The 19,678-nt window shown below is 51.4% G+C and overlaps 3 protein-coding genes across 3 annotated transcripts; all 3 read right to left on the bottom strand.

The window, feature by feature from the left end:
- Positions 1 to 3,713: 3,713 nt before the first annotated feature.
- CALHM2 (calcium homeostasis modulator family member 2) lies at positions 3,714 to 4,754 on the bottom strand. The gene is made up of 2 exons (XM_054277351.1): positions 4,212 to 4,754; positions 3,714 to 4,130 (listed from the first exon to the last, which is right to left on the bottom strand). The coding sequence occupies exons 1-2, from the start codon at positions 4,752 to 4,754 to the stop codon at positions 3,714 to 3,716; spliced, it is 960 nt and encodes a 319-aa protein (XP_054133326.1).
- Positions 4,755 to 10,255: 5,501 nt separating this feature from the next.
- On the bottom strand, positions 10,256 to 12,631 carry CALHM1 (calcium homeostasis modulator 1). Its single transcript, XM_054277404.1, has 2 exons — positions 12,083 to 12,631; positions 10,256 to 10,723 (listed from the first exon to the last, which is right to left on the bottom strand). The coding sequence occupies exons 1-2, from the start codon at positions 12,629 to 12,631 to the stop codon at positions 10,256 to 10,258; spliced, it is 1,017 nt and encodes a 338-aa protein (XP_054133379.1).
- Positions 12,632 to 16,592: 3,961 nt separating this feature from the next.
- CALHM3 (calcium homeostasis modulator 3) lies at positions 16,593 to 19,409 on the bottom strand. Its single transcript, XM_054277289.1, has 3 exons — positions 19,123 to 19,409; positions 17,975 to 18,230; positions 16,593 to 17,054 (listed from the first exon to the last, which is right to left on the bottom strand). The coding sequence occupies exons 1-3, from the start codon at positions 19,407 to 19,409 to the stop codon at positions 16,593 to 16,595; spliced, it is 1,005 nt and encodes a 334-aa protein (XP_054133264.1).
- Between the last annotated feature and the right edge of the window lie 269 nt (positions 19,410 to 19,678).

Genomic DNA, 19,678 nt, shown 5'->3' with positions numbered 1-19,678 from the left:
TTCCCCAAGAATGGAGACTTCACAGCCTCTCTGGGCAGCCATCTGTTGTAGCAAGTTGCTAGGGATTGATGACAGAAACAATAGTGATTTTCAGTAGTCATTTTCTCTTAAGAGAAATCACTGAAGTCAAAGAAAAAAGTGTTTTTTCTGTGCTGAAATAAACATCCCAATGTAACCTGCTTGGAAAAAGCCAGGTGTTTTGGGTACTTGAAAAAGCTGTCACTGATGTCAGTGCCTTATGGTCCTTATCCTTACAATTCTGTATTCCTCTAACTTTCCACTGAGATGAGGATATGATCAGCCCAGTGTTTTACAGAGGCAAGGGGAAAACAGGGTATGCAAACAGATGTGATTACCCAGTGTAGACCCTAGCTTTGAAATACCAAACTTGAAGAGTCTTCCTCATTGCAGGTACTCTAAACTCAAAACCAGAGCTTTGCAGGACCCAGCTCTTCTGCCTCTGTGAATGCCCAGTGCTGGCAAGGCTGGATGATTCAGCATCTATTTCATTCCCAAGTCCTTTGGGATCCAGAAACAAGTAATTTCACTTCTTGCCCCCAGGGAGAGCAGGGTGCTGTACTCAGATTTTGCTTAATGATCTTGTAGTGGAGGAGGCTGATTACAACATCCAGTAGCAACTGCTGCCTTTTTTAAAGAACACAGCTTCAGTGATGGTGGCTCTTTCTTTTGGTTTAATTAGTTGCATAACAGAACATGTAAATAAGCATTGCAATAGAAACCAAGATCCCTCTGAGGTATTGTTTCTTCTTCACTACTGGTGCTATTATACTGTCTGTAGTCGGCAGGAGAGGTGAAAGACCTGTGTGTAATTCTCTGTACTGGAGGAGCCTGGTTTGAACCCATCTTGCTGCTGGGAGCTGTGAGCTGTGGGCTGTTCTGTGATGGGATTATTGTTGGTCTTTGGAGGAGCAGCAGGGGATGTGTGAGCTCACAGCTTGTGTGATCCAGCATGCCAGGGAGATGGGTGGCTCAATTTCACTCCTGGCATTTCAGTGGAAAATCTGACCTGGCTGCTTGTGCTTGTGTGTAAAACCATCTGGGTTAATGCTCCTCACCTCAGCATTGTTGCTGGGGGACACTGGGTGACAGGAGCAGCGGGGATATATTCCTAAGGGTGCTGATGTGCCAGAAGAGGCAGAAGCCTGGGGCTGTCTCAGTGGAGACGACACTCAGAGAGGGTGGCAGAGAGGAGAAAAACCAAACCTCTGCAATTCAAACAAATTTCTGAGCGTAATGTCTTGCACCACTTCTCACTGACAGCTGTCCACTCAAGCATGCCTCTCCAGCAAGAGGGCGGGAAAACAGGCAAGCTGGACAAGCCCCTAGCCCATCCCAGCCAATGGAAAGAGAGTGGATTTAATACAGGAGAGAAGGGATGCAACCAGAACAAAAGATGGTTTGTGCTCATGGTTTATTCTTAGGATAAAAATCCATTCTCAAGCATTACATGTCTTGCCCCTTTCCTTCAAAGGAGGGAAGGGGAAGAGAAGGAACCAGAGTGGAGGTGGTTCAAAGGAATAATTGGGACTATCAAGGAGGAAGGCAAGGGAAATAAAGGAAGTAAGAAGAACTCTGCTTTGTTTCAGCAAGTTACCTCGTGTCTGCTGGCTGTGTGGGGGTGGCGCGTGCATCTGCATGTTCGCACTCGAGGGCCAGCGAGAAGAAATGCAAATGAACTCCCTTTCATCTCAAGTTAATGCAATTTAATTTAACTTCCATCTGATTATTTCTGTGGATTAGCTGATGAAGCTGAGAGCCAAGCCTTCCCACAAATGCAAAGCAAATCTGTGGAGAGGCTGAACAGGGATCCTGGGATGCCTCGCCCATTAAGCGGTGTTCCAGCCTCTTTATGTGAGGGAGTAGCCTGCAGCTCTTTCTTGCAAGACACCATACTTGTCAAAAGCTTTTTAAATAATTTTCTCTCCTTTACTGCAATTGTGTATCCTCATATACAAGATTTGTGCTACTCACTGCAAGAATAATTAAAAAGCCAAGTTACTAACTTGTAATATGTGATAATGCTTTGAAACATTCTCAGATGATCTGGATAGGAGAGGATCTTAATCTTTAATAGAAAGAAAAAATAAGTTCCCAGTCCTTGAGTTCAAAGAGAATGTTAAATTATGCCTTTTATACCCCCCTGAAGAAACTCAGAAGTCAATGAAAAATTACTCTCCTTTAATAATTTATTTAAAATCTCCTTGTGTGTACCCCTCTGAGTTTTGTGGGTTTGGGCTGTTTTTTGAACAACTTTAGGCTTTTTGGTAAGCGACACAGTGTAAAAGGAAGTTGTATCTATAACAAAACAGTTCAAGTAGGAAAGCCAAACTTCTCTGTCATGCCAGCTCTTTACACAGTGTACACAGGATTGACCCTTGGGGGAAAAGGGACTGTGCAATGCCAGAGGAGCAGCCTTGAAGCCATAGTCACACAGTGTCATGGTGAGGGTAGTAATTTTACACCTTTCTGGTTTTGCTTTCCCAGAGTATGGCCAAGTCCATAAAAGAGACATTGTGCTTCAGGGGCCAATTAAGGCAGTGGAAAGAGTTTTAGAACATTCAGTGGTAGATGTGTAGGGAGAGGGCTGCTCCCCCCTCCTGTTCCTGCTGTCCCCTTGTTGCTCCAGGGCTGCAGTCCCAGTGCAGCAGATGGGTGAATGTAATGTGCTCTTTGGGCTGTCAGCTTTCTCATCCCCTTCCCCTCTGAGAAAGATGCTCCATTAATACAACAGACTAACTACAGCTGTATGTTATATCCACTATATGTATGTTCATACAAACATTTATGTAAAGCTCATTCTGGTTGAGGTCGTCCTGCAGCTTGTAACCCAAACAAAGGACTCTCATCTGATGGCTGGATGACAAATGCAGTGAGACACAGACAGTACTGTGAGTACTGGTTCCTCTCAGTCTCCACCTCGCTACCTTGCCCCAAAGCTGTTCTGCTGATGGTGCCTCCTCTGGGTTTATAAACTCATTGTGGTGACCATTTGGGCTCATTAGAGATTGCCAGGCACTTTAGTAAGGACAAAGAGAGTTTGGTGTCTTACCCAAATTTCAAATTGGTAATTACAGAGTGCCTTTCTGAATACCAGGAATATTGGTGATTCCTCTTGCTTTAGTCTCTCAGTTATTTGGTGTGTGGCTATTACTGACCCATTCCTTCCCAGATGCTATTGCATCTTCCTTGCCTCAGGAATTTACCCACAGCTTCCTTCTTTTACCTGCACTGTGAAGTCTGTAAAGTGCTCTGGGACCTGCCTGTGTAACAGGCATCACACAAGTGTGTAAGAAGATATCAATGTCAATAAAACAAATAGCTATGGGATGGCTGGGGGGGGGAGACAAGTGGGACTGCACGAGTCACAGCGAGAAACGTGCCCATCTCTTGCTCCCCAAGGCTTCTGCTGGTGTGTCAGGCAGAGGGCTGCACTGGCAGCCTGGAGGTAAGGGCTGCATCTGCTCCTTGCTCCCCTGTGTCTCTGGGAGCAGCAGCGAGAGTCTTGTCTCCAAGGGAGGGGTTCCCCAGCTCAGGGTATTGCTTATCAGTCTGCCTTGAGGCTGTTGATTCCTTTTACCTGCTGATAGAAGTAATCCTGCCGCGAGGAATGTTCCCAGTGCATCCCTCAGCTGAGATGGATACTGGAAGGGCTGCCAGGCAGTCTGGGGAAGCGCTGCTGGTTCACTTCTGTCTTAGGAAGCTAAAAACAGCAGTTCATGGCCTTCTGGGGTTGGCCCGTTCCCTTCCACCCCTTTGGCCCACTTGTGGAGGCGGCTGTAGAGCGGGAAGCCCTTGTTCTCTCGGTAGATGTAGACACCTGTGATGGCATTCCACTGGGGGCTCGGCTGGACGCCCTCCACCGGGAACTCCTGCACCAGCTCCTTCTCCTCCTTGTCCAGTGCCACAAAGCCAAAGAATTGTTTCACGTTCTTGGCTGCCAGGATCCTGGAGTGGACCTCGGCCGTGCGTCGGAAGAGCTTGTCCTCGTTGGAGCGGTACTGGGCCCAGTAAGCCTCCTGCCGGTAGCTCAGCGGCGAGCAGCAGTGCTTCAGGCACTTGGTGAGGAAAATCAGCACCGCAACGATGCCGATGAGCAGCCAGCCGAAGAGCTGGGAGAGAAGAGAGAGGCTGCGTTAGACACGGCAAGGCTGTCTTACCCACTCCCTGTGGCTTCTCCCTGCTGTGCCTACCTGGGACTCGTATCTCAGCCGCCGGGTCACCTCGTCCCTGAACTTGGTGAGGTTTGCCGGGACGTCTCTACAGGGGATCTTGGCCAGCACCTCGGCCCCATACTCAGCTGGAAACTTGTCCAGGGAGGATGGCTTGACAAACTCGCTGAGGGCACAGATGTAAGCCTCCCCACGCAGCAGCGAGATGACCGACCAAGTGATGGGTGCCACGGACGCTCGGCCCATGATGGAGCCAAAGAGGAGGAAGGTGGCAGCAGCAGAGAAGTTCTTGGTGCCACGCTTGTGGCACTCGGCCACCAGGTTCCAGGTGTGATTGTTCCAGATGACACCAATGAGGAAGAGGGCCAGGGCCGGGACGCCGATGGCAGCCAGCCCATAGATGTAGTTGCGGGCAGGGGAGCAGGGGCAGTGGAAGGCGACGACTGAGAAGAGCTCCTCGCTCCCCACTGTGCCCAGGGCCACCAACCCATTGAAAATCATCACGTCTTTGCTCTTGAAGAACAAGGAGAGGAAGCGGAAGTTCTCAGCAATGAGGGCGGCCATCTCGTCCGGGGCCTGAGAGGTGTGTGCTGCAGTGGGGGCTGTGCTGGCTCAGCCCCCAGCTCTGAGGAACACTCCAGTGAGGGATGAAATGGCCTGGTGCTAGCCGAGGTGCAAGGAGCTGTTCCAGGAGCAAGACACCTTCACCGATGTCACTTCCTTCCACCTGGTGTCCCAGCCTCTGGAGCTGGCTGCTGATACAGGGATACTTCAAAAGGTATCCTAAGCAATATGTGAAACCTCAGCCCTTTTAGTTCCCCACTAAGCCTTCCAAACGCTTCACTACAGCAAAGATGACAGGTGGGACACACCTTTCTGTCCCTCTCAATTGCACATTTGTCCTCTTTCCTTCTGTTTGGTCTTAGTCACCTCTCACAGAGGCAATTATTGTCAGCATCACTGGCAAACTCTTGATGATCACCCAAACCTGCAATGAAGGAGGACACCATGTTACTGGGAAAACTGGACCAGAGCACTGGCGCTAGGATGTGTCCCCAGCCCTGCAACTGACTCACAGTAGCCCAGCCATATGTGGCACATGGGTGCTGGGGTTGTGCTGCTTTGAAGGTGTCCTGTGTGGCTTTTGCCTCCCTCTTTAGAGCTGATGAGTTAATACTTATGAATAGACACAGGTATGTGAGGAAGGCAGCAAGGGTGCTGTGAGACATCCCAGAAGATTTGGGAGCACAGAAATGCAGCATGGGAGGCCCAGGCAGGAGCAGCCTTTGCTGAGAAGGGTGAAGGGATGCTTGGGGGCTGTTCATACCACCAAGAGAAGTTGCTTTCTGGGAAAGCTTATCCTGATGTCCCAGGATACAAACACCAAATACTCATAGAGCTGGGACAGCAATTATGTGTGAGCTTTTGCTAGGACTGGGTGTGTCAGGATCATCTCCCATCCTCCAGCTGATTGACAAAATCGTACTTCCTGTCCTGGCCTACAGTCCCCGCTCAGCCTCTTAATTGCTGCCCTGAGATTGAGCCCCTCAACCTGCAGCCGAAGTGCCAGAGATGCTCTTTGGTGCCCTTTGCCTGTGTTACACCCCACTGACAGGGCTGCAGGCACCTGGGGCCAAGCAGGGAAAATCATGTTCCCTGATTTTTTTAAGGGCAGAGAAATAACTGGGAATTGTATCCACGCTCTCTGCAGTGACATCCATTCTCCCGTCCCATCTGCAAGTAATTTCTTAGCTGACTTTCCATCAGTGCTGCATCCCCACAGGGTTTCTCCTCAGAAAGCCTCAAGCACCTTGCAAGCCCTGTGAACCTCACCCATGACGAAACCCTCTGGCCTCAGAGGAACTGCTGTCACCAGGGTTTGCTGGAGACAGGAAGGACCTGGGCACCCAACCAACTGCCTCTGGCAGCTTGCACAGTGCTGGAAGTACCAGCACACATCTGGGGCTACCTGGGAGCCATGGCCCACAGGCCTGCCCCAAAGTCTTACCTGGGCCACCCCAACTGCAGGGACAAGACTTCAGGGATAGTCAGGCAGAAGAGACAAAGATACTTTAATCCCTATGGTCTTTTGCACAAGGCTTGCTCTTACACTGTGCTTTAAATCACTCCTCTGCCTCAGTTCATCAGCTGCCTCAACACATCCTGGTTTACTCCCTTTCTTCATGGGGCACGGGTGGGGAACAGGGGCAGAAATTTTGCCTCTGTTCTTTGCCATGTCTAATCCATGGCAATCCCTCTAAAGTCACACTGTGATATTGCCGAGTTCAAATGTAAACAGCTCTTAATGTCTTCCTGCAGCTTCCCAGTTTTCCATATGCAAAACTCCCTCTGCAAAGGAGACAGACCAGCTGAAAACTGCCACCACGTGATGGGGAGCCAGGCCTCCATCTCCATGCTTACCAGAGCTCCACGTTTGCAGCCAGATGCCAAGCCCACAAACTTGCTGGAGTTCAAGCATCTGTTGTTAGTTACTCACAAACAGCCCCGATAAACATGGCCCTGTAACCTTCCTGACAGAGCCTGGCAAATGGCAAGGTAAATATCTGAGGAGCTGGCAAAGAGAAGTATTTGCCACTTAGAGGTTACCCTTCCTCTGCTTGGTAGTTAGGGTCCGAGGGAGAGGGTTGGGTAGAAGGGGAAAAGTTGTAAGCAAGTAAAGGAAGAAGTTGCAGCAGGTAAGTTTTTAAGAGCCTCTGTTTCTTTCCCCAAAATATATGTGAAAGCAAGAAAAAATTAAGTCACTTACTTGAAAAAGTTGTTGAAACCAGTTCTGGAGCCTTCTCAGCCCTTCCTGTGTTTTTTCACCCAGGCTCTGGTTTGTGGGGGGTTTCCAGCAGCACACAGGGCTGTGCAGGAGTTGGGACGCAGCCAAGGCTGGTCTAATGGTGGAGTGGAAGCTTTTGAAAGCAGCCTTAACAGTTTGCGAAGGCTTCCTTATTCAGTTTGAAACATGCTCTCTGCTGTTGGCTTTTGGGAAGAGGGAGGAGGTTGTTCTCAAGCTCTGAGCTTGGGTGGGGCAAAGAGCAGGCGCTTGGCTTCTGCTCTGCGCGCAGCTGAGGTTGTGCCTTTAAGAATAAAAAAAAAAAGGAAATGAAAAAGCTGAGAGAATGAGTCACTGGAAAAAGCACATCGTGCTTTCTCAGACTCATGATGCAGATGTGCAATGGCTGGCTGGGACGGCCGGGAGTTTGCCTGGAGAACAGCAGCGATGAGGCGCCTTGCAGGGGTGCAGAGGGGAAATGGGGAATCCCCCCAGCCTGGGGCTTGGGTGCAGCCCCCATGGTCCCCAGGGGATGCCGTGATGCTGATGGAGCCACGCCAAGCAGGCAGGGACAGCGCAGGAGAAGCCCGTGGTCCCACGAGAAGGGACAGAATCTTCTGCTGTAGCACACGGGAGCCGGCTGAGCCAGCGGGAAGGCGCCTGCCTGGGTGGATTTTGGGGCATCACAAGCTCTGTGGGGTGCCAGGTTCTGCTTTCCCCCAGGTGGGACAGAGCAGGCTGGGGGCTGAGCAGGGCCGGGGCCGTGTGTGTAGGGCTGGGCACAGTCTGATTTTTGGCGGGTGCGGTGCATTCCTGTCTGGTTCAACTTTTCTGCTGTTTCCCCTGCTTGAGCGATGCCTGCAAGGCAGCCGAGAGCGCCTCTCTTTCTCTTTGCTCCCTCCTCTCCACCGTCTGTCCCCCAGCTCCAGCTCCTGCCCAGCCTGCTGCAGAGGCCGGAGGCCCCCATCCTCCTTCCCCACCCTCCTTGCCGTCTTGTCCCTGGGGTTGAACTCAGCCCTCCCAAGGGAATGCCTTCAGCACAGGCAAATCCTCAGCAACACCCACATTCCCCTCCTCCCCGAGCAAATGTAGGCTCAGCCCAGCGCCGGCAGTTCAGCCGATGGGGTTTTTGGACCATTTTCCTTCCTAGCCCAGACCTGGGGTCCCCGGGCGGGTTTTTGCAGCTCCCGGTTGTTTGGGCGCGGTGCATCCCTCGGCACTCCCACACCCTGGGTGCTCGCCTGGGGCTGGCTCCCCTGCTGGCTTGGCGGGGACCCGGGGCTTTCTCCACGCTCAGAGCACTGCAACGAAGTGGGATCAGCACTAGGACCACAGCCTGGGGTGTGTTGGGCTTCCTTGGGAAGGCTCTCCTCCCAAAGGCCATGAGCAATGTCCCCAGATTCCAGCGTGGAGAGGGGAACCTGATCTATGAGGACTCTGCAACTGCTCTATTTGCTGCATGGGGGCAAAGCTCTAATCTTAAAAATCTTGGTTAAAAGCCCAAGAGTTTCTCATTGCAAATGCATCTAGTTGATACCTTAACGACTGTGCCATGGAGCCTGCCATCCCTCTGTGCTGCTCGCCATCGTGGGGGATTCTGAGCACACCTTTCCCAGTGAGCCACAAACAGCACCGAACTGCAAATGATAGGAGTGGAAACCACCTTTATCTTTTAATCTCCTTTGCTTTGTAAATCAGGTTTTGTGCCTATTAATTTCTGGGCAGGTGCGTTAATTAAAGTTTGGGTGTGAAGATTGATGACAAAGCTATGTCACGCTCCTTTCTCCTGGGAGTTGGCCAGATTCAGCCTGCCCTTGACTATGAGCTTGCTAAAATGCTCTCACAGCAGCCAGGAGAATTTCCTCATCACTTTGGTCCTTTGTTCTCTTCTCCCAAAAGCCTCTGTGGAGTTGCACACTGATAATTAAGGTTTATGCAAACGACAGTCACTTCAGTTACTCATAATAAGTTGTTTGAACAAGAACACCGCAGCAGAAATTTCAAGTGCATGAACATCTTGGAAGGGACGTGGCAGGGCTAAAACTCATGCCTCAAAAGGGGTTTGCCTTCTGCATATTTGTAATAAAATCAGGGCCACTGGGAAACACTCTTCTGGGCTGTGATTTCCATGGTCACCTCAAGGGCCTGCATCCTGTCATCCTCTGTTTCTGTGGAAGTGGGCAGCCACCCTGAATTGTGTAATGTTGGTGGTGACCTCCCGGCTTCTCCTCTGAGGGCCAGGGCTGGCTGCTGCTGGTGGCCAAGGACTGGCAAAACTCTTCAACTCACACAGCCTCAGCACTTCAGGCTTGGCCTGGGGACTCTTCCAGTCCTTTTCATTGCATACAAGTAAGGAAACCCCAACAGCTTTTGTAAATAGCTTTTATAAATCCTGGTGTTTGAGCACAGAGCTTGAATGGTAAACCTGAATTATTCATTTGGCTCCTTAAACAAACATCCAGGTGGCTTTTTAACAACAGCGTTTGTGTCAGGGAGAGATACAGGAAAAATTGTAAGAACAAATTGTCCTGAGGCAGATTTGTGGAAGGGTGCTGGCCTGGCCCCCTCTCCATCCCCTGCTGCTGAATGCTAGCTGCTGTCCTTGTCTGGACACTTCCCTCAAGGAGCATCTCTGTGGAATCCTCATTTAATGGTGCCCGTAACAGCAACCACGCTGTTTCTGTCACACAGGGCGATATGGAATGTCTCTTCACTACCTCATTGCTTTGGTCAAATTTATTTTAAGGCTTTTCTTGGCTTGGGAGCCATGTGTCTGTGGGGATGTAGTGTGTGGAAGGGTAATGTGATCTTTTAGGGTTTCACAACTTGGCAGCAGAAATGGGCACTCTCAGCTTGTTTCCCCACCGGGGGATTTTTAATGCTGCCTAAACCCACATGCACTGCTCAATGCTGAGCACGTCATGAAAGAGAGGAAGTTTTGCACATCTGGTATTGTCTGTCTTGGCAACTGCCACAACACAAACCTGGTGCTCAGTGGTGTGGGACACACAGCACGTCTGGCTGCCACATTGCACCCTTCAACATCCCTGGGGCTTGTCCATCGTAGCCTTCCAAAATTATCCTTCCTGGCACACAACTCATTACCTGGATCACCAATGCTGTGGGACTGGATGTGAGAGCAGATGGGATCCCACTGAGCCCTTTGGGTGCCTGTTCCCCTGCAGCTGCTCTGTCATCAGCCCTTGCCTGTGCTCTGGCTTCTGCCCTCTCTGCAGCCCATCTCACAAAAACATGATTCTGCCTCTGCCCAGCCCCGTGGCCCTCACACCCAGCTGTAGTAGGCAGCTGTCTCTTTTCGGGGTGCAGAGGGGTGCGTGGGGGGCTGCCCTTCTCCTGCCCAGCCATTTCCAGTGGGTGGGGCAGGTGGGTGGAGGTGCAGTGGGGGCTTGCATCTGTGCCAGCTCTTCAGGGCCATGTTCATGGTGCCCTGGTCGGTGATGCCCAGGAGCTTCTTGGCAGCTTCCCCTGCATCAGCAGGGGCTTTCCTGGGCAGGTGGCAGCGAGCAGCCTCCAGATCTGTGCTCATGCCCTCAAAGAACTGCTGGATGCAGACCTTGGCAAAGCTCCTGGCGTGCTCCGCACACGTCTCGTCGAACAGCTTGCGTTCGATGTCGATGTAGTGGGACCAGTACCTGCTCTTCAGGAAGGCAGGCTGGCTGAAGCAGGGCCGAAGAGATCTCACCAAGAAAGCCAGAGTGGTCATCAGCAGCACAAAGCACCAGCCCAGAGCCTGCAGGGATGAAGGGGAACCAGAGCTGTCACATGCCCAGCAGAACCAGCCAGCAGAACCCCCCTGGGTTGCAAACAAGCCTGACTCCACTTTGGGCTGTTTGACACTTGGCTGTGTTTACACTGCAAAACTGGGCGAGGAGGCCCTACAAACCATTTGCACTGAATTTTTGTTCAGTGCATCCACATAGGCAGCACCTCTTGCTTCTTGCCTTGTAGAGCATCAGCAGGCACTGACCATAAATGACACCAGGGCTGAATCCTGTGCCCAGCCCTTGATCCTGCCTCCAATGAGGGCGCCTCACCTAGGTCTAGGATAACCTGTGTCCTCTGACTTGCAGTATTGCCCCAGATACTCCCTGGTTTATGCAGCTGTCTTAGCTCTTTTTCCAGCTGAACTTAGCAACATCTACTGTGAGTGGGCAGCAGTGAAAGCTCCCCTGTTAATGGGGTCTGACAGGAAGGGTGAGATGAGGACAGAGCCAGAACCAGTTTGTCTTGTTCACCATCAGTCTCAGCTCAGGCTGCCTCCAGGCCATACTGGCAGAGCTCATGATGTTCAACCCCCCTGGAAATGCAGCCTCCTAAAAGAGCTCCTGGGAGGGAGGTTCTATCTGGGACCTCCTGTTTTTCAGCTCCCAATGCTTTCCAGCTGGGGTATGCCCAGGAAAATCTGCTTTGTGTCTTTGGAGAAGTCCCTGTGGCTCCATTTCTCTTAAAGGGGATAATCATTCCTGTCTGCCCTAAGGAGGTCAGGCAGAAGGTCTGCTTATAAATGGAAGTGCATGCGTGACAGGTGTTTCAGACCATCCTGTATCCAGCATGGCCAGGAGCAGAGGGCTTGAGAGGAATTAAGCACAGGACAAGTGGTTAGCAGCACATCTTTATTTGTGGTTCCCTGGGATGGCTAATAAACACACCCTGGCTGCTCCCATGCGGTGGCACAGACAAGTGGCACAGATGGTTATTGGCCCGCTGCTTGCACGTGTTGTAATGAGAAGAGCAACTGATGGGTTATTGGAAAGGTGACAACCTACCAGCCACTGAGTAAGATCCATCTCAGCCCCTTCTGGCTTGCTCTGAATAAATACATGCAGATGGTTTGGCTGTCACGCTCCGCAGCCCTGGGCTGCCCAGGCAGGAGAGATGGCCAGTTATTAGGATGACCTACAGCTACAGCCTCTGCACCACCCTGGAGGCATAACCCCACAGAGCTGAGTCTGAATACCTTGTACCCCTGTGAAATCACCAGTCTGTCCTGCTGCAGCTTGATTTCAACAAGGAGATTCTGTTGAGGGAGCTCAGGCTGGCAGTGCCTAACCCCAATCCACCAGTGAGAGCACACCATGGTGCCTCTTACCTGTGAGATGCAGCGCAGGTACCTGACGGCCACTTCACTGGCGATGAGCTGCTGCCCGGTGTAGATCTCCTTGCAGGGGATCCGGGCGAGCACCCGCTGTACCTCCCCCTGGGACAGGCGGGGGTGGCTGGCATTGCCCAGGCTCTCCAGGGGCACCGAGGTGCAGAAGGCACAGGTGATGCACTTGCCGTCCAGCAGTGTCACTGAGAGCCAGACCACGGGGGCGATCATGGCCCGCTGTGCCATGGAGCAGCACATGTAGCGCAGCACGGCCGCGTCCTTCCCGCGCCGGCCCCGCGGCCGCCGCCACTCCTCTGCCAGCATGGAGATGTTGTTGTTCAGCACAAAACCCAGCAGGAACAAGATGAAGGGGGGCACCAGGAGGATGCCCAGCCCGTAGGCCAGGTTGTACTGGGGCAGGCAGGGGCAGTTGAAGTCAAAGGCTGAGTACATCTGGGTGCTGGCAAGGGCCATGATCCCACAGATGCCGTTCATGAAGGACTCCTGGTTGGACTGGAAGAACTGGAAGATCATCCGAAACTTGTCCATCTTTGCTTGATTCCTTCCCCCACCAGGGTCCAAGCTGTGGCCTCAGTCTATTTCATTCTTTCAGATTTCCTCTTCAAAGATGGCATCACTAATTTTCTATGCAGTCCACTGTTTCATTCATGCACTCTTACAACCCCACTATTTAAAGTAAAAAATTAACATTTTTTTCATTTTTTTCTGCTGATTTTGCTGCCTACAAAAGTTTAGAGTTTGCTTCCTGCTGCTCTTCTTTGGATCTGGGACCTGGGTTGTTTCTGGTTTGCAAAACCAGATTTCATTCTTCTCCACATCCCCATTTCTGCAGTGTCCCAGCCACCAGCTCTCTTTGCTGGAGGGTGCAGGTGTTACCATGGCTGTGTCCTCCCCAGAGAACTTTGTACCCTGGGCAGAGTTGGCTGATTGGCCTCTGTGAACCTGCTTGCAAATGCAGGGGGTGGGTGCTCCTCCCAGGACTGAACGGGACACCCCACCCCTGCAGTGCTGGCACACATGGAAAAACTGGATTCCAGAGCTTCCCCCTTCCCTCTGTATGTCTGCTTTGCCTCAGCAGCATCTGAGGCAAGCACCTTGCAGGTCTGCCAGCCCCTGCTTCTGGACCTGGGAGGAGTTATTTCTGGGAAATAACTCTTTTTTGTTCTGCAGAAGGAAGGGAAAAGAAAAGGAATGGCAGAGGAAGGAGAGGTAATAGTTAGGCAGGGCTTGGCTTCCACAGCACAAATCTAAAAGAACGGATGGTGTTGATGGTGCTGTCCTGCATCTTGGTTCCCAGTTCACAAAGCAGCCTTGGTGCACTCAGTTGCTCCCTCAAGCTGGTCAGAAGGTGGGGGATTGCTGGGACTACAAGTGGCTGTAAAACTAGTGGTGGCAATTGCTCAGTTGTTCCTGTCCAGGCACCACCTGAGCTGATGTGAGGATCAAGATACATCTCCAGTGTGACTGCAGTGGTGGCTGTGGGACATGTCACCAAGGGAAGCTGTGCATAGGTGGGTGGCACACGGAAGACACAGGACAGGTACTTTCCCCCGAGGTTTTGCAGTGTGTCAGTGCTGAGCTAGGAAGCCAGACCAGGCTTTTTGACCATTAGTCAGTGCTGCAGGTTCTGAGTCTGCCCTGCACCAGTCCTGGGGCTCAGCTGATTATGCTGAGTTGACCCTGAGATGCCACTGTAGAGGTGAGCACAGAGCACGTGGGTAATACCTGAGCAGTCTTAGCTCTGCCTGCTGTGGAGAGGTTATTTGCATGATCTCATCAAATGGGAAGAGATTTTGCTGCATGAATATAGATGAGGCCTGTTGTACTGCTAGCTAAGAGCTCAGACTGGCTTCTCTGTTCACCTGAGAAGTGGCTTTTTGAAGGACAGTTCACATCAAAGCCTGCGTGAATCAACCCTGTAAAAAGCTGAGACCTTTTTGATCTCCAGGAAAACCCTGCCTTTTATTAAACATGAATTGAGGGTCTGAGCCTGCTTGGTGTACAGCACTGAAATTCTCACTGAAGGCAGCAATAGTCAGTGAGAATCAAAAAAGAGCCCACAGAAGACAATGCCTGGGTCTTTCTTTCCATGTTGACTTTGTTTTCATGAGCTTCCTAACAGAAAGTTCACTCTAACTGACTTCCAAGGGAAGGCAGAGCTGATGATTCCTCCCAAATCCCAACTTATTTGTGGTCTGGAAACCCTGCCCTGAAAGAGAGGGTACCTGCCCAAGTCCCTCCCTGGACCCAGTCCTGCACCTGCACACCAAGACAGACTCCAAGGTGTGGAGCTGGGGAGGGCTTTGCATGTCCCAGTCAGTGTAAGATATGGAAAGAAGGAGTGTGAAATCAGTAGCAATTCCCATCAGGAGCGTTTAGGAAGTGACTGGGGAAGCTGTCTTTGCAGTCAGCTCTGCTGTTTCACAGGCTCTTGGCAGGTGAGGATCCCTAAGGATGCCAGTCAGATCTGCAGGTCAGGCATCACAGCAGCCCTGAGAGACAGACAGCTGCTAAATCCATGGCAGCACCCTTAAACCCTCCTGTTTGCTCCCTCCTGGTACAGATAACAAATCTGTTCCTCTTCCCCCCTTTAGCCTTTCATATTTTGTGGCCACACTGGGATGACTTAAAACCTGAGAACATGGAAAGCATCATGCAAATGGAGCTGCAGACCTCAGCTGTAAGCATGTTAGGAAAATACCCAATTTGACTAAAATGAAATGGTGAGTCCAAACTGAGCTGCAGCCTCAGATTTGTGATGTCATGTCTGACAAAAGTAAACCAGAGACACAATTCAAAGTGCAGTGCTGATTTCAAAGAAGAGCTCAGAATCTCCCTGGATGTAAAGAGCTCCTGGAGAAAAGACCACTGTGTTTTTCCCTACCAGCATGGGCCACAGCTGGCTCTGTGCACTCTTCTAGCATATCCAAGGGAGCTCAGGGATTCATCCAGATCTGATTTTGCTATGCAAATAAGAAAAGCTCTGCAGCCCATCCCTCTGCACCCTGCAGCTCCTGACTGGGCCTCAGTGGGCAAAGGGGTGCAGCTGCCCATGTGTGGGCTATGGAGTTATTTTGCTTCCCAATGTTTTACCCAGTACATCCTCATCCTCTGGCCTGTGCATGCAAACATCCTGGGCAGGAGGTGACCCACCTGCCAGCAGCTTGACAAGTCAATTTGGGGGATTAATATGAATTTTTATTTTGATCCTTCATTTTGGATTTAGCCCCAGTGTGGTGGCATGTTCCTCTGCCCCTATCCCACCCTCTTATTTCCTCCTGAAAACCCTGCTTGTCCCACCTATCCATACCCAAGGAGATATTTCTTCTTCACTCCCACCTCTCCCAGCCCCTCCACGTTGCACCTCTCCCTCCAAGAGACAAAGTGGGCATCAGTGTGAGGTTCAGCCTGGAGGAACAGATGTGTCTGTTCTGGGTTAGTTTGCAGGAAAGACTTTAATGCATCCAAGCAGCAACGCTGGACAGAAGTACCAGTCAAACTGGCACCATGTACAGCGGGGTCTGGAAAAGGCAGGTGAGAAAGCAATTACCATCAAAGGCTCAGAGGTAAGATTATATCCAAACAGCTTTGAAACTGTGGATGGAAATGCCCAAATAGGTGTTGCCCAAATAGGATGATCCTCTGGATAGGTCAGCTTGTACCCAAATCTAGCAGGAGAGTGTTTAAAGTCTGTGCTCAGACTTCTCAGGCAGAGTGAGTGTGTCCTTTCCATGGCTGAGCACCAGTGCCTACAGCAGCTACTAAACCCCAGCACAGCCCCATGGTTGTGTTTCACAAAGCCTCCATCTCCTGTTCCTTCTGCAAATCCAATCCAATCCTTATTCAGAGGTGTCTTCAATTAAAGTTATGCTGGTCCATGAATTTCAGTTGTGTTGCCATATTTAATTTTATAAATGCATGGAAGTATTGATGGGTTGTGAGAGGAAGACAGAACAGTTTGGCAGCTGGACTGGGGGCAGCCAGAGCTCTCAGCAGATGGGAAGACATAGGAGGTGGATTTGCCTTTTTGAGTAAATATGTTGGTGTGATACTAAGAGAGTTGCCAATTAAATAACTTCTGTGTCAGCTCTGATAACCCTTTGAAGCAGGTTTCACTGGAGTGGGCAGGAGCTCCTCACTCCTCTGTGTGTGTGTGGTTTGTATGCAGCCAGATGCTGCTGCCCTGGTTAAATCCTTCCTTAGCCAGAACACTTTTATCAGAGCTGTAAGAAGCTGCAAACTCTTTGATATGACAAAAGTGCCCCAAGGGTCCTTGGCTGAGAAATGTCATTAACAGTGACTGCATCTGGGGCCCTTGGACCCTCAGAGCCAGCTGACTTTGGAGGTTTTGCTAGGCATGCCCTGGAGTGGAGCCTTTGAGTTTGCAGATTTGGAGGAAGGTATGAACACCACTGTCACCTGCCACTGGTCCTTGCTTTGTGCAGAGGTTTGGCAATGCTCCTTCTGTGCCTGCAGGACAAATCCCCCTTTACACACTGCTGTGCTGGGGGACTTTGGAGTGGGTGCTGGCATTGTCTGCCCTGGGCAGGGGGGATCTCTCTCGCACCAGGGGATGCCTCTGGTGTGCCTGGCTGACATCCAGGGGAGGTTTCTCATAGTACCACGTTTTCAGAAGTTTGTTCACCTGGTCCTGATCTGTGATACCCTGGAGAAGACCTTCCCCTCCTTCAGCCCCCTCTCCCTCCCTAGGCAAGGTGAAGCTGTGCAGTCTGATCTCTTGCTGCATGCTTTCAAAGAAGTGGAGGATGCATTTGTGAGCAAAGAGCCGGCTGTGCTCACAGCAGGTCTCCTCAAAAATCTTTTGCTCGATGTCAATGTAGTTGCTCCAGTGACGTGCCTGCAGGAGGGTGGCCTGGTTGAAGCAAGGTCTGAGCCAGCGGGCAAGGAAAGCTGCTATGATCAGGATCAACAGAATGCTCCAGCCAAGTGCCTGTGGGACAAGAAAGAAGCAGTGAAACAGGAGCAAGACAGACACAAGGACAGGCACAAGCTCTTTGCCTGCATCAGAGAGAGAGGGAGTTTGTGTGGCTGGAGGAAAAATGTGATGCATCTGGACTCCTGGCTTTGATCTGTCCCTGTAGTCCAGCACCTCACACTGTACCCAGAGGGTTGGTATAATTTCCTCCCAGAGAATATGGGGTATTTATCTGTGCATGAATCATTCAGTAAGGATAACTGATTGCAAAATTGCCTGGAGCAGACAGGCATTTGCTATGAGCATAGGAGTACCCCAGGGAAAGGGGACTTTAGTGCTCTCCTTTGGCATTTCCTTATCTCCAGTGATCTTCATCTGCCATCTACACTAACTCCAGGGCCCAGGAGTCCCCACTGCAGCATGAAGACAGCCCAGACTATGGGCAGCTCCCTTTGAAAAGAAAGAAGAGCTTGTTTTCAATGACCTTCCACCAGTCCCAATGCCTGACCTGGCACTTCTATACCAAGAGCTGAGGCCAGTCAGGGCTCCAGTCCCCATTGTGCCCTGTTCTATTGCTCCTGAGCAAGCTGTTTTCGTCTGTCTAAGCTTGCACTGTCCTTGAAACAGTGGGTCCTGTCTGCAGGGTTGGCAGTTAGAAGGATCTTTTGACACTGAACAGGGCTTTAGGAGACACAGTATCTTTTATTATCTGGGTTTAGAAGCTGCTGGTTCTTCTACTAAACCATTCATAAATTCTCTCCTTTTCCCTACCTGACTCGAGATTATCACTTGGGATAGCGACATTTGGAAGCACAGAGCGGCCTTGCTCCCAGCCTGACCACAGTGAAGGGATGGCAGATCAAGGAAGAGCAGGAGCAGGTTCCACATGCCTGGTCACCTCACCAAGATGAGAGGCTCTGCCAGCAGTGACCCACCTGGGAGCAGCAGCGCAGGTACCTGGACACGGCCTTGCGGGACGTGCTGTTCCTCATGAGCTCGTCATCCTTGCAGGGCACCTTGGCCAGCAGCTGCTGCACCTGCTCTGCGCTCACATTGGCAAAGCCCACAAACTTCTGGGGGTCCATGGAGCCACTGAAAGCACAGATGAGGCATTTGCCATCCAGGAGGGTGACTACGATCCAGACGACAGGGGCAACCATGGCTCGCTGCATGACAGAGGAGCACAGGTACCTGGAGCAGAGAGAGAGGTGAGTGGGTTAATGCTGGGAGCTTTCTCCTCATCCTGAGCCCTGAGGGATGCAGGCTGTCCTGTGCCAAGCAGTCCTTCCAGTCGCAGGGAACTGACTCCCAGGGCTGCCCTCAGCATTGCTCCTGCTGATGCTTGTTCTGCTCTGGGATGTCTTTGTTGGTTCTGCCTCTCAGTGGAACCTGCACTAGCACAAGGCCGGGCTCTGTGTGCTGCCTGCACTCAGTGTACAATCCCCTCACCATGGGCTTGCCTCGACTGCACCCTTATGTCTCCCATGTACATTGTCAGCTCTCCTTTGTCTTCCACATCCATGCTTCTTTTTCTCATCAGTTTCAATCTGGAAAATCCCCTTTTTTCCCTGCAGCCTTTCCTACCCCTCTCTGAGCCAACCTGTGTGCTGCATAAAACTTTACATATAACAGATGGAATATTATTCTCCTCACCCTTCTACCAGTACAAATTAGTAAAAACTCGGGTGAAGGGACTGAGACTTTTGATAAAGAATGACTGTGATGAAAATGCCACACCTTCTGCATATTTAAAAGGAAATGCCTGATGTTTTTGCACATGGAAGCCCCAGAAAACACCCTGTGAGTGCATGACAGGGCAGCAGCAATGCAGTTTTCCAGGGTGGTGGCATAAGCCCAGGTGTTAAGGCACTCCTGCTCTCCTTGGCTGGCATGGAATGAGCCTGCCTTAATTTCTGCTGGCTGTAAATGCATTTCCCACACCCCTGCCCCTCCAGGGTCATGGGGAGAGGTCTCAGGAGATGAGCTTACAAGAAAATTAATCTACCAGGAGGATCAAAGCTATGGACAAAGACAGCTAAACAGGAGGTGAGAAGAGGGATGCCACTGCCACTGCAAACCCCACCTGATGACAGCTGGGTCCTTCTTCCTGCGTCCTGCTGGTCGCCTCCACTCCTCCAGCATCACCAGGGACTGTCTGTTGAGGATGAGCCCACACAGGAAGAGGATGATGGGGGGCACGAACATGATCCCCAGGCCATATGCCATGTTGTACTGGGGCAGGCAGGGGCAGCTGAAGTCCAGGCTGGTGTACATCTTTACACTCGCCAGGGCCAAGAGCCCACAGATCCCGTTCATTACAGACTCCGAGTTGGACTGGAAGTACTGGAAGATCATCCGGAAACGGTCCATGGTGTTCTCCTGGCCAGGGGTGCTCCTCCTGGAAATCCCTGGGTGCCCAGACGGGCCTGTCTCCCTCTGTTCCTCCTGCTGCTGCCACAGGGCAGGGGATGCAGCTCAGCTCCCAGTCAGCAGGAGGATGAGGATGGAAGAGAGCTGCTGTGGTAGGGGGAGCACCCTGTGCTGGGGCTTCCCCACTGGCACACGGCTCTCACAGGTCTGGCTCTCACCCAGTGCTTGTCTCCCAGGGCTGTTGGTAGCTTTTCTAGGTGAGCTGATGG

The sequence above is a fragment of the Melozone crissalis genome, unplaced genomic scaffold, assembly GCF_028551555.1.
Source record: "Melozone crissalis strain CALT ecotype California unplaced genomic scaffold, PUWL_Pcris_2 ptg000019l_1, whole genome shotgun sequence".
Classification (NCBI taxonomy): domain Eukaryota; kingdom Metazoa; phylum Chordata; class Aves; order Passeriformes; family Passerellidae; genus Melozone; species Melozone crissalis.
The sequence above is the reverse complement of the archived record's forward strand: the minus strand, read 5'-3'. Positions and strand labels throughout refer to the sequence as shown.

Bases quoted from the DNA above. Each gene is read 5' to 3' on its own strand.
- CALHM2 (XM_054277351.1), bottom strand. From the start codon at position 4,754: ATGGCCGCCCTCATTGCTGAGAACTTCCGCTTCCTCTCCTTGTTCTTC. The intron at 4,131-4,211 runs GTAGGCACAGCA...CTTCTCTCCCAG, and splicing joins GGCTGAGATACGAGTCCCAG to CTCTTCGGCTGGCTGCTCAT.
- CALHM1 (XM_054277404.1), bottom strand. From the start codon at position 12,631: ATGGACAAGTTTCGGATGATCTTCCAGTTCTTCCAGTCCAACCAGGAG. The intron at 10,724-12,082 runs GTAAGAGGCACC...TCATCCCTGCAG, and splicing joins ACCTGCGCTGCATCTCACAG to GCTCTGGGCTGGTGCTTTGT.
- CALHM3 (XM_054277289.1), bottom strand. From the start codon at position 19,409: ATGGACCGTTTCCGGATGATCTTCCAGTACTTCCAGTCCAACTCGGAG. The intron at 18,231-19,122 runs GTGGGGTTTGCA...TCTCTGCTCCAG, and splicing joins AAGGACCCAGCTGTCATCAG to GTACCTGTGCTCCTCTGTCA. The intron at 17,055-17,974 runs GTGGGTCACTGC...CTTGTCCCACAG, and splicing joins ACCTGCGCTGCTGCTCCCAG to GCACTTGGCTGGAGCATTCT.